The 14,609-nt window shown below is 37.5% G+C and overlaps 1 protein-coding gene across 1 annotated transcript; it reads left to right on the top strand.

Moving 5' to 3' along the window:
- Positions 1-623: 623 nt before the first annotated feature.
- Positions 624-12,287, top strand: LOC100377911 (NTPase KAP family P-loop domain-containing protein 1-like). Its single transcript, XM_085502465.1, has 5 exons — positions 624-935; positions 2,975-3,060; positions 6,860-6,956; positions 8,363-8,554; positions 9,107-12,287. The coding sequence occupies exons 2-5, from the start codon at positions 3,037-3,039 to the stop codon at positions 10,798-10,800; spliced, it is 2,007 nt and encodes a 668-aa protein (XP_085358591.1). The 5' UTR covers positions 624-935; positions 2,975-3,036; the 3' UTR covers positions 10,801-12,287.
- The last annotated feature ends 2,322 nt before the right edge of the window (positions 12,288-14,609 follow it).

The raw sequence follows: 14,609 nt of genomic DNA, 5'->3' as shown, positions 1-14,609 counted from the left end.
ACTTGAGTAGGCTTAATTACGTTTGACACATTGTTACATAAGAACAAAACACACTACCATCCCGGATGTTTTTTTACTGAATAAACAACACGCCAACAGGAAACACATTGTGCATTTAAAGTTAGTAAAGTGTTAGCTTCGGTGGACCGAGGGTAAAACGGTGAAAGAAAGCTGATCATTAAGTGATCATTCAGCCAGTGCGAGTGTCTTCAAACCCGTATCTGTAACTACGATATACGTACGGATCGAAAGATGTTTTCAGTTACCATAAAAAACATCAGTTGTTTATGTCTGCGTGTGAAACTACTTTGCTTATCAGTGTCGTTTCGTAACTGTGTGTAAGCATAACATAACACCATTATCACGTCGAGTCAGACTCACTGATAATATTGTGCGTGATATAATGTAATGTAAGTGTGAAATGGCCAGAACTTTTTAGAATTTTATTTAAAAATAACATTTCTCGTGAAAATGACACTTTCGCAGTAAATAGTTAGTGATATAATCGAAAAATTTACAAAGTCAGATTGGTGTCATTATATTATTTACTGTAACAAATTCAACTTATATCAGTATATGTCTCGTTGACATATCCCGGCATTCATAGCATCATAATCGCATTCGCAAAAAATACCTGATATAGAGGGTACTAGGAAGTATACGGGGAAGTACCGTATGATTTATTCGCTGAAGTTGGCGCAGTAGGAAGACTGCTTTCGTCGCGAGTCTTTGATAAAAAAAAACGAACACGATAACTACTTCGGGTGGTGCGAACCTTTCACCGCATGTTACCAATCTCCATTGCAGGAACTACACAAAACTCATCCGGTGTGTAGCAAGGTATTGGAAGGAAAGAGTTGTTACATGAGATCGCGTTTCTAGTCCGCTTACTGAAAACCAGATATATCTTGTTTTGTGAGACCAAAAAACTAAACGTAAGTAATATTGCATGTTATCTTTGTGAAGTTTTACGTGTGCTGATCCCTGTAAACTTTGAAACAACACTACATGTTCGCAGTTATAAAAAAATCGAAGCATTTGCTCCCAATTTAGAGCTGAGATATTTGGGACATATTTTAGTCGACTCTTGTGGAGAGAAGTAATTACAACTAAATCATATATAATTCAATTAGAATACTGTGTACGTACGAATGACCCAGTTTTAATGAATTTGAATGAGTATGCGCGATTATGGGAAACGATTTAAAAATAGTATGAGTTTGGGGAATGTAAATCCCTTGAAAATAAAGATGCGCTAATCAGGCTCGTTTAGAAACAATTTGTATTTGTATTATTGTGTGGATAATAGTACACTGTTATCGTAGACAACCGTGCGTAGACTATTTAGATTTGTGTCGATAGTCTCTTCTGTAAATAGACTATGTTTGAAAAAATGCTGAAGTGTACGTTTTACTTCTCTGCGACTGTGCTGCAAATTAAACGTGATGGGTTGGGTTTTTGAGGGAAAAGAAAACTATGAAAGCCCGTTGGGGTCATTGGAAAAAGTCAAATGAATGTTTTTTGCTCAAGATCTCGTATTAGTATAACGGGAACTCGTAATAATAACACGAGATCTGATAATAATATCACGAAATTTCGTAATTATAGGATTGGGATTTGCACGATTGGAACTAATTACTAATAATTATTGTTTTATATTTTCAAGAGTAGATATATGAACTATTTTTGTATTGTGATGTTTCAGAGAAATGTGGCTTCTGTCCCAACAACAGTAATGTTATATGTACCCCAAGCATTATCACGCAGCTAAGTATAACCGCAGACAATTGGCGGACACGTGATAGAATGTAATTAAACGAAGTTAGAAAAATGTCTCCAGGGTCCACGAAATCTGTTACCAATCGTGGCCGCCACAAACTGATCGAGAATATTCTGTATTGCATATCATATAACACCCCCATTAACCCTTTGAGTGTTCAATGTAAACGCGACTACGCCCCCTTGTCCCCTTTGACATATAATGAATAGAGTTAAATAATAAGTTGAAAATTATTTTTTTGCAAGAACGCATTCAGCCAAGCAGTAGAAGGCGTGACGAATAGCGGCCTTCAATACTGTATATCTGGAAAGAAATCCAGATCAAAACTGAAGTACAATGTAATTTACTCTTTCTCTTGGTGAAACCCATATTTATTTATAAAGTCAGCGTCCTTCACAGTGACCCAGACAGTCAAATTGGTTAGTCCAGACGTTGTTTTAACCACGTGTGTAGGCATAACTATTTTGTTGCGATCATTGCAACATTGCTTGGTTCTTCCTGTAACGTCATATCAACCACGTTTTACCTTGACCAAGTTATATTTACCACTGACCGAATGAAACCACTGACTTCCACGCCTTTTTGAACTTGCCGTCATAACCATGTGTAAGTCAGAAGAGGGAAAGAAAGGGGAATATAATCACCTGTAGCACAGCACAAGTGTAGTATTAAACTATAAATCACTATTTCAACAAGTTACCTCCCCTGCAAAATCCTATTGTCGTTTTTTGCAACCCCTATTTCTTATGCTAAACACATATGTGTGAGCAACAATTTATTGTGTTAGCTTTCCGTCGATTATTTAACGTTGCATCATTTTATTCAACTATGCCACACTTAAAAATTAGCAGGCTTGCTATTTTTTAAGTGTGATTCACCACGTTTTTAGAGGTTTGTAATCGATCGGATTTGTTTTTTCAGGTTTCTAAGAAATATTTAAATAATAATATATGTTTATTGGTGGTGTGGTGTGAAGTTACGGGGTATTTCCAAAGCGTGTCCTGTTTCCATAAAAGAATGTAGCAATCAGCAGATAGAATGCATTACATATTTTCTTAGAATTTAACGAGAAAACAGAAAGCAAAGTGATGATGTCATTTCCGGATCAGTTCATGAAACAGCGTATTTTTTTTATAAAACATGCGTACAGTTTTACTACAAATCCTGAAACCTGCTTTACTCTTTTGTTTACAGAATTACGTTACAAGTAATTAGAGTGATCCCAACTCACGGATCGGATAATTTGAAAGGAGAAAATGAAGAAGACGGTGAACGAGAAGGTAAACACGTATAACGTAATTGCAACACACATCATTTCTGTCAACTGAACAGCACCTGCATGGTCATGAGATTACAGAGTAGCAGAGTAGTTTCTTCTTTGCGTCCACTTCGGGTGCCCCCCCCCCGTGTATATGTGTGGGTATGCAATTATAAAGCCTGTAATCGATATGAAACGAGTCCAGAAAAATACACAAAGTATCACAGACTCGAACCCTACATATAACAAGTAACCTGTAGAATACTGTGTGGGTAATATTTTTTATATTGATTTTTGTTGCATTTGCAGCAAATAGTTACCAAACAATGAGAAATCTATAGGATTGAATATACCCCACAGCTGGCTTCACATGCATTGTTCATAGTTCATATGGTGCTTACACCAGGATTTAATTACAGCACCTAGGCGGTATGTGGTTACAGCTTAATGTTCGAGTAATCGCAAGAAATTGACATGACAATAGAAATTCATTAAAGACTGCCACTCCCATGCAATTAACAGCGAGTGAAATTCCTGGGATTGAAACATATATTTTGAAGTCACTGGTGTAGGCAACGAATAACTGCAAGTTGACATAAAGACGAGGTAGTTTATTTAATCAGTGGTCAACTAGAGGCTGAAATTATAATTAATTTGTTTATTTCAATTTCTCCTGACGTCAAATAGAATACACTGGTGAAACACGGTAGTAACTGTGGGTGAAAGGATGTTTTGGGGTGTAGTTTACATTGTATATAGAGTGGTAGGGTCGGGTGTAATGTGTTCATTTCCAACTATTATGAAGTCACGTAGAATTTCACTTAATTTATTTTTTCTGACATGTTTTCAAGCATTACATGTGAATCCAATTTTCACTGCGCTGTGTCTCAATAGAGTATGAGGGAAATGGCATATTCACTGGAATTTATTTCAGGGGAAAAATGTTTTCAGTGATAATGAAGTATTATGACAGATACCCTCCCCGTGGCTTTCATTGCGTATGGAAGTTATTTTCACGAGTGATGCGGTGTATCCTGCTGCCGTACTTTCACGAGCGAAGCCACGGGGAGGGTGTGGGGTTCTGTTATTATACACATGTCCCATATTTGATTATTTCATATTAAAAAAAGAACGTGCAACAAACCGGGATAGAAATTTAGATCGGGGAACCCAATTGCCCATTAATATGCTCCAAGACAGTGCTGCGACCTAGCAACACTTGTCAGTGTAGAACGCGTGTCGCTGTACGTGTGAAAATAAAATAATCAGACGTCTAATTTAAGTCATTGTCCGAATAAATAACTCGTGGATGTTTAAGCGCGGTGGTCGTAGCGCAGCGCGTGTTCGAATTTCATGTAAATAAACAATGTATTTTACACGCGTTGTATACGTCGCTATGAGTCCCATATCGAACAGGACGCGACACGACGACTGTCGCCCTTTAGTTGGGACCACGACAGAACCAGAACTTAAACTGGGCGACTACGATACACGGTTGATGTTGAAGTTAAAAGTTCCTCCACAGATCTGTGCATTGGCAAACATGCCGTGCAACTGCAACACTCCACTGACGGAATGACTTTCGTTGAAATCGGTCGTCGCTGACTCGTGAGCTGCACACTACAACCTCGTTTGTGATGTTGCTTGCTCGTCGTGGATGGACTGAGTCTTGGTTACCGGTTAAATTTTGCTAATTTGGCGTTGGTAATCTTTATTTCGGTTATTTGGAACTGAGTAACGCCGCAACGTCGCCAACAGAAACCTCATGGTATATCGATGTTGATGGTTGCGGCTCCATATTAATCGGAGATTTCACTGCGGGTCCAGGCAGCGGGTGGATCTTCCGAGAGCCCTTCAAGATTTATAAAACTCAGATTCCAGGTGGTCAACAAACATTAAGTTCTCCCAATCCTAGTATTCTATGTGATGTACATCTAACATGCCAAAAATGCTGGTGAACGATTTGAACCTGACAAAAATACTTGAAATAGATACCAGAAAGGGGAGGGGGTAAAAGAAAAGTTATATAACATTTTATTATTCAATAATTTATTAAAATACATAAGTTTGTCCAACTCCTTGTGATACAACACCTCAGACATAGCTCATTGTACTCGGCTTGAGTGTGGGCAAAAAGTTACTATTTGAATTTTTGATATCTGTTTTCATTAATGAGAAAGTTGACCCCGAAGTTAGAGTAACTGTTCAGCAGGAATGGCTTTTTAACTCTTCTGTGATTTTTTTGGGCTTGGCTGATTTTGTCACGGTTCATACTTGACAGGCAGGTCGTACCATCACTAATTGGAAAAACAATCCTGACCCACCGCTACCATGGCAACAGCCAAAAGTCTTGTAATAGCAGTGCCCAAATGATCATGCCTTTTATCGTGGCTACGTTGCGCACTGGTAAGAGATCACCGGCGCCGACATTGTTACCACTGCACTGTCAACGGAATCCCAACGCAGCTTTGAACTTTGAATAAAATGTAAATGCTGCCTCCAATCTAGAAAATACTATCGCAAAACGGTTGGAAATAATACATTTAACGGCTGAATACGTCCTAACAATAAAATAAAGTGACTTCTAATGACTGCCATGTTATTTTGCGAACCTCGTATAAGGTGCCCGGTTTTAGTTATAAACAGACGTTAGCTTCACGTTCATGTCCTTCCATGATAACAGCCGAAAACATATTGCTTGTTTTTTACCGGTTTTCATTGGCAACCGAAGTATTTTTATTTTGTAAACAAATTTTCGTCTGCTATTTTTATTCAGTTCAAATCGTTCAGCAACATTTTTGGCATATTAGGTGTACATCACATGGAATACTACGATTGAGAGAACTTGATGTATGTTGACTGATTTTTATCATAGTACGAAGTACCAGGAAGTTACTCAGTTCCAAATAAAGATTACCAACGTCTGACTGGTAATCAAGATTCATGTAATCCATGGCTAACAAGCAACATCACAAGCGAAGTTGTAGCATGCAGTACCAGTAAGTCATCCCGTCAGTGCAGTACTGCAGTAACACGACATGTTTGCCATCAGCATTGTATTCAAACGAATCACGTGGTGTGCCGTTCTCGTTCAAACCCGGGATTCGATCAATAGGGGAGTCCCATTAAAAAAACACATTGCAAATCATGCAAGTTCAACATTTTCAAACCAATATACTAAAACAGAAATGCTCAGAGATGCAAATGAAGGATAGATATTACTTTTCACTATACACATCTCTGTTGATACTATCCCTCACATATTCTACCCCCAATTATTCCTGCGTAAAATGGACTAGCCTCTTTCTTGTTGACATTCAGAGTAAAATCACGTGACAGGCTGTTAAAATTGGCTGTTGCATACTCTTTCGCCGGTCTGGAAAATGTGTTTAATTAACTCACATTCAAGCAACAATGCAGATTTCCCAGTGGGAGTGAGACTATTCGACTCTGCCACTAAAAAATAGGGGTGTTTTCAGCAAAAAACGAATAACCCTGGAATACACACAATATACTGAATTTCGGAACAAATCTTGCATTACTTACAGCAGCAGAATACCACAGAAATATCAGACGAAACATGAAAACACTATATATTGTATTTCAGCCTGAACCCTCTATATTGCAATTCAAGGAATTAACCCCATATGTGCATCCATTTCCCACCTTGGTATCACCCACCCCTGAAAACAAACTCTTAATACCACGCTGAAGCGTTTGGTAATGATCACGTAATTCTGTCCTCGGTTTTATGCATTACAATGAACAAACAAACAAAGCGCACACAATAATTAAAAATCTTTTTCGTTTTCATTTTGAAGGATTCTGGTCAGAGTGCCGAGCAACTTCTCGGGGCAAAGACATATAAGCGTCGATCGACAGTGTACGGATTTGCCGATGCGGGGCTACAAGTGGCTGGTAAGTACGGTTCATAGCATGTATATAAAACGTCACTAGTTTAAGAGAAGTTTTCTTAGACACTTTTAAATCCTCGATTGAATGACAATATATTTTAGTTACATTGGTATTTAATCCCTAACCTGTCAGCCACGTGTACCTTTACATTGACTTGTTCAGATAACAGATAAAGTTCAATGAGACATTCTAATTTTTAAAATAATCACTGCTAGCCGTAATAAACACGTAAGATGGCTCATATAATAGTTCCAAACTAGACTAAACATAACGAAGATACATATTCAGATTTAGTTTGTCGGTAATGAGTGAACCGCATTTACGCATTATCCCATGACTATTTTTTTATGTTCATGTCAATATTTAATATTCCATACATTATGGGCTCCTGTCAGACAATTCAAGGCCGTTTTTTGAACTCTGAGCTTCCGGTTATGATGTAACGTTTGAATTCCCAAAATCAGATTCGCTGGGAGTTCCCTTTTGTTGTGAAAGAATAAATTTAGCTGATGACCGTTCAGGGACATTCCACGCTGATGTCACCCGCCACCCGCTCCCGTCCTTTGTTTAACAAGTCAACATCAATATAACGTTTGGGTGACACTTTCACTTCCCAGTTCACTGGGAATTTATGTGGAAGTGTGTACGCCACTGAGTCTCTGTGTTGAGGCATTTTTTTTTTAATTAAGAATTATATTAAACAGGTTTTCTAAACTATAATCCACTTTAACTCTGTTTGACAGATGGCTCTATTTGTATAAAACTGTGAAAAACATGTGTAAACATTTATGTTTATGTCTTCTACATTGACTAATTAATTCACACTGGGTTATGTATGATTGTGATCCGGTATTCGGCGAAATCTTGCGCTTTTGCGTAGTGAGTTCACTGAACAAATAAGTTCAGTTAGAAACACGTTGTATCAAGTGAATGTGTGTATCAAACCACATCATACAGTAATACATAATTCAATATACATAAACAGATATCTACGTATACAACTTTCAGTTTTAAGTTCAAGAGATAAATCAATAGATGCTGCTATTGCTTTGAACGATTGTTTGCACGCGGTGTTGATTTCTATTTGATATGAGCTGTCGGAGGGTGTTGGCATTTCAGCTCATCAAACAAGGTCTATATAGTTATTCTCATAGGCATATAAATAGTTCAGACTACTTCAACCTAATTTATAACACTCCTGTCAGCGAACGCGGTCACCATTATAAGGGACTTTGATCTTTAAATGTTGTAATATAACTAACAGCATATGTGCACATATAATATATTTGCTGGCTTTGGCTTGCGTTTTTATCGTCGATTGGAACTCGACTCCCGCGCTTGCGCAGTTGACAACCACTCCAGTTTTTGCTTGCCCCTCTTGCACTAACGATTGTGTTTATTACTTGCAGAGCACAGAAAACAGAAAATCGGGTACGACCTACGAAACGATCGAGATTTTAGTGACGATGCCATAGGTCACAAGGTGTATGCAAAAAGTCTTGCCAATGCACTGTATAGCCCAAGACTACAGACTCCTATAACAGTGGGAATATTCGCTCCATGGGGTGCAGGGAAGTCATTCCTGTTGAAAATGCTTATAAGTAAGTAGCGATCATCATGATTACTACTTAGAAATGACCAGCACTCGGCAGCTGGCAGTTTCGTGCATTATTTAGAGAAAGCCATGGTGTAAATGTCCTGAATGTTTCAGTGTGTTTTCGAAGCATGTAATTATCTTAAGTCGTATTACAGGCGTGGTCATAGCTGCTGAGTGTTAACAGATGATGGAAATAAGAGAATGATTTGTTAATGAGGAAATTGTGTTGCCCTTGCAATTTTTAATTCGATATTCTGCATTTGGCCTCAAAAAATTGATAGATGATTTGTGGATAACTGGTATATAATTTCATGAGATTTGACTGATAGATTTGTTGATATCTAACCATGGTGGACAAATCAATTTATAATCATATCTTTGTGTTAATGAATGATTGAAATTATAAGCAGCTGTACGCTGACAATGTTGTCATATAAGTTTAGTTGCATTTTGAATCATGTGAAATTGCATGCCCTTCCCCACACTGTTGAACAATTCGATAATGTATATATGTAACGTGAACATAAAAAAATTATTAATTTATATACACTTTCAGATACCTTGACAGGAATGCAAAACGCTTACAGGAAAACAAAGTCAAGTATCTGGAGTGAATTTAAATTGCTTCTGCAGATTATATTCTACCTTCCCCCAGCAGAAATATACTACGACGATACTGATGAGATGGATTTTATCATAGTGAAATTCAACGCATGGGAGTATGCCGGGACTGACGTTCTGTGGGCTGGAATAGTTACAAGCCTCGTCAGCAAGATCGAGGGGTACGCTGGCTACTGGAAAACACGTTTTTTTCGAATCGTTGCAAAGCCCGGAGAGGTTCCCAAACATGCCGGACATGGAAAAGTGAAACAAAAATTCCGAAAATCAAAGTTAGTTATCTTTAGCCTTCCCAATGTCATATGGTTTGCCTTATTTGTACTTATTGTCGTAGCTGTCGTCGCCTTAGCGGTCCTCATCGTAATTGGTGAAGTGAGAGTCGATGTACCTTCAAACAAGAGCAATGACACTACAGAGGAGATAACGAAGGGAAGTGCTCAAGACACATTCATTGGCATCGAAACTGCTATTCTTTCAGTTCTTGGAGGAACGGTAATCCTGAATATAAAAAATGTTGGGAATGCTTTATTGACATTCATCAACTCCCAGAAAAGCAAAATTGAACGTATGGTTAATAAACCCAATTTTTCTCAACAGTTGGGTTTCATGTCCACAATCAAGAAAGAGATACTGATTGTTTCTGCTCTAATAAACTGGATATCAGTGTACAAGAAAAAGCCGATACGTGTAATCATCGCAGTTGATGATCTTGACAGATGTCCTAAAGAAAAAGCCGTCAAAGTTATTGAAGCAATGAATATACTTCTCTCAGATGAATTGTCTGCGTTTATCTGCATCATTGCTGCAGACTCCAGAATTATTGTACAGGCAATTGAAGAGAATCTTGGCAAACTGGCACAGAATGCTTATTTCACTGGTCATGAATTCATGAAAAAATACATACAAGTTGCGTTCTGTATTCCAGTAATGTCCACACGTGCTAAACAAAGATTTCTGAAGCAGTTGAAGAAGGAAGCATCTTCAACTGAGCATGGTGATGCTGAACAATGTGGTAGCGAGACTAAACTCCAAGCATCTGTATCTGACACAATCGAGCTCGAGGTTATCAGTAAAAATCCCACAACACTTATTGATGGAAAGTGCTATATGAATGAATTACTAATGGAGTTTGAGCGAAAGGAAATCATGCAATACCTTGCTGGGAATCCACATCAGATTAAACGCATATTCAACCTTCTCTGCATAACAACACATCTGGTGAAGGTAGCAGGAGGTCCTCAGTTTCCAGCAAGACAAGTCGTACTGTGGATCGTTTTACTGGAACAATGGCCATACAGATCGTCCTATATGATTCACTTTATTGAAGAGTCTTTTCGGGAGCGTGACCTTGGAATTGATGTCAACTCAGAGTGGCTCAAACTCACCACTACACTGAAAGAAATATACCCATATGTAGAAAGTGAACTCAATACACCCAAAAACTGGGAGATGCTGCTTTCACTTGATGGAAACCCTGATTTATTTCAGAGACTCATCAAGACAGAGATGACCACATTCGATGTTAATATCGTAGAGCAAATGATGCCATACACAGTTCATCTTGATAGATCGATTAAATACTCCATCCAACATGCTGATACAGCAGAGGACATCAAATCAAATTCCGATTGATCTAATGCAGAGACATTGAAACAAGGAGGTGAATCGTTTCTATTATAATCAACAAGCTCTTCAAGTAATTAGTTAAGTAAGAAGGTTATTAGTTAGGTAATTAGTTAGGTAAATAAATAGGTGAGTGAGTGAGTGAGTGAGTGAGTGAGTGAGTGAGTGAGTGAGTGAGTGAGAGACAGACAGACAGTCTGACAATTCTTCTTACAGTCTTCTTACTCAATCAAGTGAGTAATTACAAATATGTACAATTACAAATATTATATAACGTATAGATAAACTAGTCAAGCTGCACGCAATCAGTAGGTGAATGTGGCCAGCATGAACTGATGAAATTATTTCCAAATTCTATTGCAGCTTGTTGCTAGTTCATTCTCTGCCCCAATGTGCCATTGGATCATTTAGGATCTGTAGTTTAAACGACGTCACACTATTGTATTTTGTGATATTTATCTGGGTGAATTCCCAAGATAGACCACTCAACCAGAAGGAATTCTGTAAATTCCCCCATGACTTCTAATAATTCAGCAAGGATTTTCAGATCCTTTTCTCTTCTGTCTTTGATATGAAAATTGGAGTGTAACTTCTTCTTGAACAACGTTTTCTTCGATCATACATAGGCCCGTGGATTGAAGTCAACTTAAACAAATTCTATTATTGTCATTGTCAAATTGCATGATACTAAATGCGCCACATATATTGCACTCGCTTTATAAACAGATTTGTCTTCTGTTGATTTCAAATGGTACTAAACGTTCAATGTAAAAAAGGGTAGAAATTATTGAGCCGGAAAGTAAATATTGTAGATAAATAGCGAACAACGATATCATCTGTGGCGTTATTTGCAGTGTGTTTAATTAATCATGGCTTATTTATCTGTTGAGAGGGTGTCAGTATTCTTTATCCTCAGCTTTTGTCATATTACCTCAACGCCTGCAAATAGAAGTGTGCATTGAAAGTAATGTGTGCATTGCCATTTGGTAACTGTCATGAAGTTGATTGACAGGTCATTCTTGTTTACAACTCTGGAAGGACAATTGGAACCTACCAGGTGTGCTTGTGATTTACATAACAACGGATGTTTACAACTCTGTAAGGACAATTGGAATCTACCAGGTGTGTTTGTGATTTACATAACAAAGGATGTTTACGATCTACATGAGACAGCTGCTAGCAAGACCACATTCTGATCACACTTATGTGGAAACCCGGATGGTGTACCTGAATCTGGGCGATATTGTGAGACAAGTATGAACTGCTCTGCAATCTCTTGCTTCGGCGGTGCCCTCCAAAATAACAGCGTTCCTCTGCAAGTAATACTCCTGTATTTCTTCGTCGTTGTATTGCAGAAGCCATTGACTGTCATCAATGTCCGCATCCTGGAACCAATGCACACTTCCCAAGGCAATTTCATTTTTCTGTGCTTTTCTTTTTTTTCTTTTTTTTTGTAATTATGTTGAGAGGTATTAAAACCAGCAGCTTTCACTTGATATTTTGGTGTATGTGTATTTTATTTCCAGTACTATTGTCTTGTCTACCCCTCGCCAAACTGCTTGGGAGTCAACAGATATAAAATAAAAAAGGAATATAGTACATATGTAATTTAGTGGATAGTTAAAAAAACAAGGCCATGAGGTTCTCAAACAAATCACCCGGACTTGTATGGGAATTGTTTGTGTAATAGGAGTAACTTCGTTACTCGCTTTTCAGGGCTTCGCTTTCAGGGCTGCGTTCACCCAACTGACGCACAGAAAAATGACAAACTTATAAATGAGCCCTCGTGATACAACATTTTCGGTCGGTTTTATGGAAAATTGCACATCGACCACATAAGTTAGAAATACTTCTACAATAAACAGTAGTCTATGTTGTGACATTCGTTCAGCGTAATAAAAACGAACTGTCATTTTGCGGGTATTAACGTCTCCACATACTAGTTGTTTCTTGTGCTCGACTGCAGAGTTCGCCGTGATATAATTCCCTTCAGCATGCTAACTCTTCAGGGCTTCGCTTTCAGGACTGTTCTCAACAACAGACCAGAATATCTTCACACACACATTGTGGGTAAACATCAAAATACTGAGCAGTTTTTTTTTTATAATTTCCATATTTAATCATACCGCTGCTATATCTGATTGTGAAGTTGGAATATTAATATGTCATCAAAATCGCGTGGTTTCGTGAACTCAATATAATAACTAAACTCCCCCAACGGAATCTGTGGACATGAAACATAATTGCGGGGTGTCCAATTGACAAAGAGGGCGCACTCGAATAAAATTTCGCTGAATATATTCTGCCAAAGTAACTGTGGTGATGCGATTACCTAAAAAACGAAAGAAAGTGTAGGTAGCGAGCGCAATCAATACATTATCTGGTGTCTCCGTGTTAGTTCCCGCCATGGTAGGTTTCATCACGCCCCTTGGTCATTAGATCTTATTCAGACTTCATAAAAAAATGAAAACAAATAAGAATTATAACATCAAATATCACTGATGACGATACCAATTATTAATCCATTTTTGACATGTAACCCCCTGATACATTGTAGGTCTAGCCCTGATATTATGTATTGACCCTTAGCCCCTGTAAGCACTTATGAAAGATCACAGGCTACACATATATACCATTATTTTATCAATGATTCAACATATAACATGTGTCATTGAGTTCAACATGCGAAACAAATAACATGATGGTATTGAAAATTCACTCATGTTAATACACGTTTCATTTATTCATGGTGCCCCCAGGGTCAGGTTATATCAATATGCTTTTAAAATTACCCTGATAATGAACTCATGATATACACTATATTATAAATAAGGAAAGTGTGAAAACGGCCATTAATTGTTACTTCCGTTGCATAGTAGTTTCTTTTCTAATGTCATAAGAGCAGTATTGATTGCTCACGAAAACACATTGTCCTATCATCGTCCTCGTATGCAATGCTGACATGAATACAAACGAATAGTGGACACCTAGTTTATACAGCATGAATCAGAATAACAGAGGTACCCAATGAGAATGAATACAAGGATTGATATCTTGAACATTGACCTTAATCGAATTATATAATTATTCAGCATTAATGACTAATTTATTTGGCAGTAATCACTTTTTTATTCATAAATGACTAGTTTATTCAGTAATAATATTTAATTCATTCAGCAATAATGACTAATTTATTCAGCAAAAATTTCTAAAATATTACGCAAGAATGAAATATTTTTTCAGCAAGATTAAAATAAATAGTAGATAGACACCATTTTTGTTATAAGTAAAAAGAATAGCAAAATGTACTTACCTTAACAAAGATGACGTCACAACTCCCCACGAACAGGAAAACAGCATCTCCAAATGAAAATCACCTAAAGTGTGTTTATGTATTCATCAAACAGTGCTTACGACTATTTATCAATCGCATTTCACTTAAACCATTTTCACGTGGGCTGTTGGGACTAAGCCCGTATTTTGCAAATCTTGTTTCATCGATCTTTTTCCTGATTTTGATTTTCCAAAATCAAGTGCCAATTATTTTGAATAGCCTTCCGTGCTTTCACTGATACCCGCTTTTATTTCAAATTACTGTGACCACCAGATTTTCAAATCATTCAACTGTTGTAATGTGTTACTACAACTCATATTTCTGAAGTTCAAAGAAAAAGAATCACACTCTTCAATTTATTCATTAGAATTGCTGTAACAGTTATGTTTAATAAACCTTGATACTAAATATGTGCTTAGTACAACGCATAACGAATAACAAAGGCTCTTTCTGCAACTTAGTAACAATGGCAACGGACGTTTTC

This window comes from Saccoglossus kowalevskii, chromosome 8, assembly GCF_978046115.1.
Source record: "Saccoglossus kowalevskii chromosome 8, keSacKowa6.1, whole genome shotgun sequence".
Lineage (NCBI taxonomy): Eukaryota > Metazoa > Hemichordata > Enteropneusta > Harrimaniidae > Saccoglossus > Saccoglossus kowalevskii.
The sequence above is the reverse complement of the archived record's forward strand: the minus strand, read 5'-3'. Positions and strand labels throughout refer to the sequence as shown.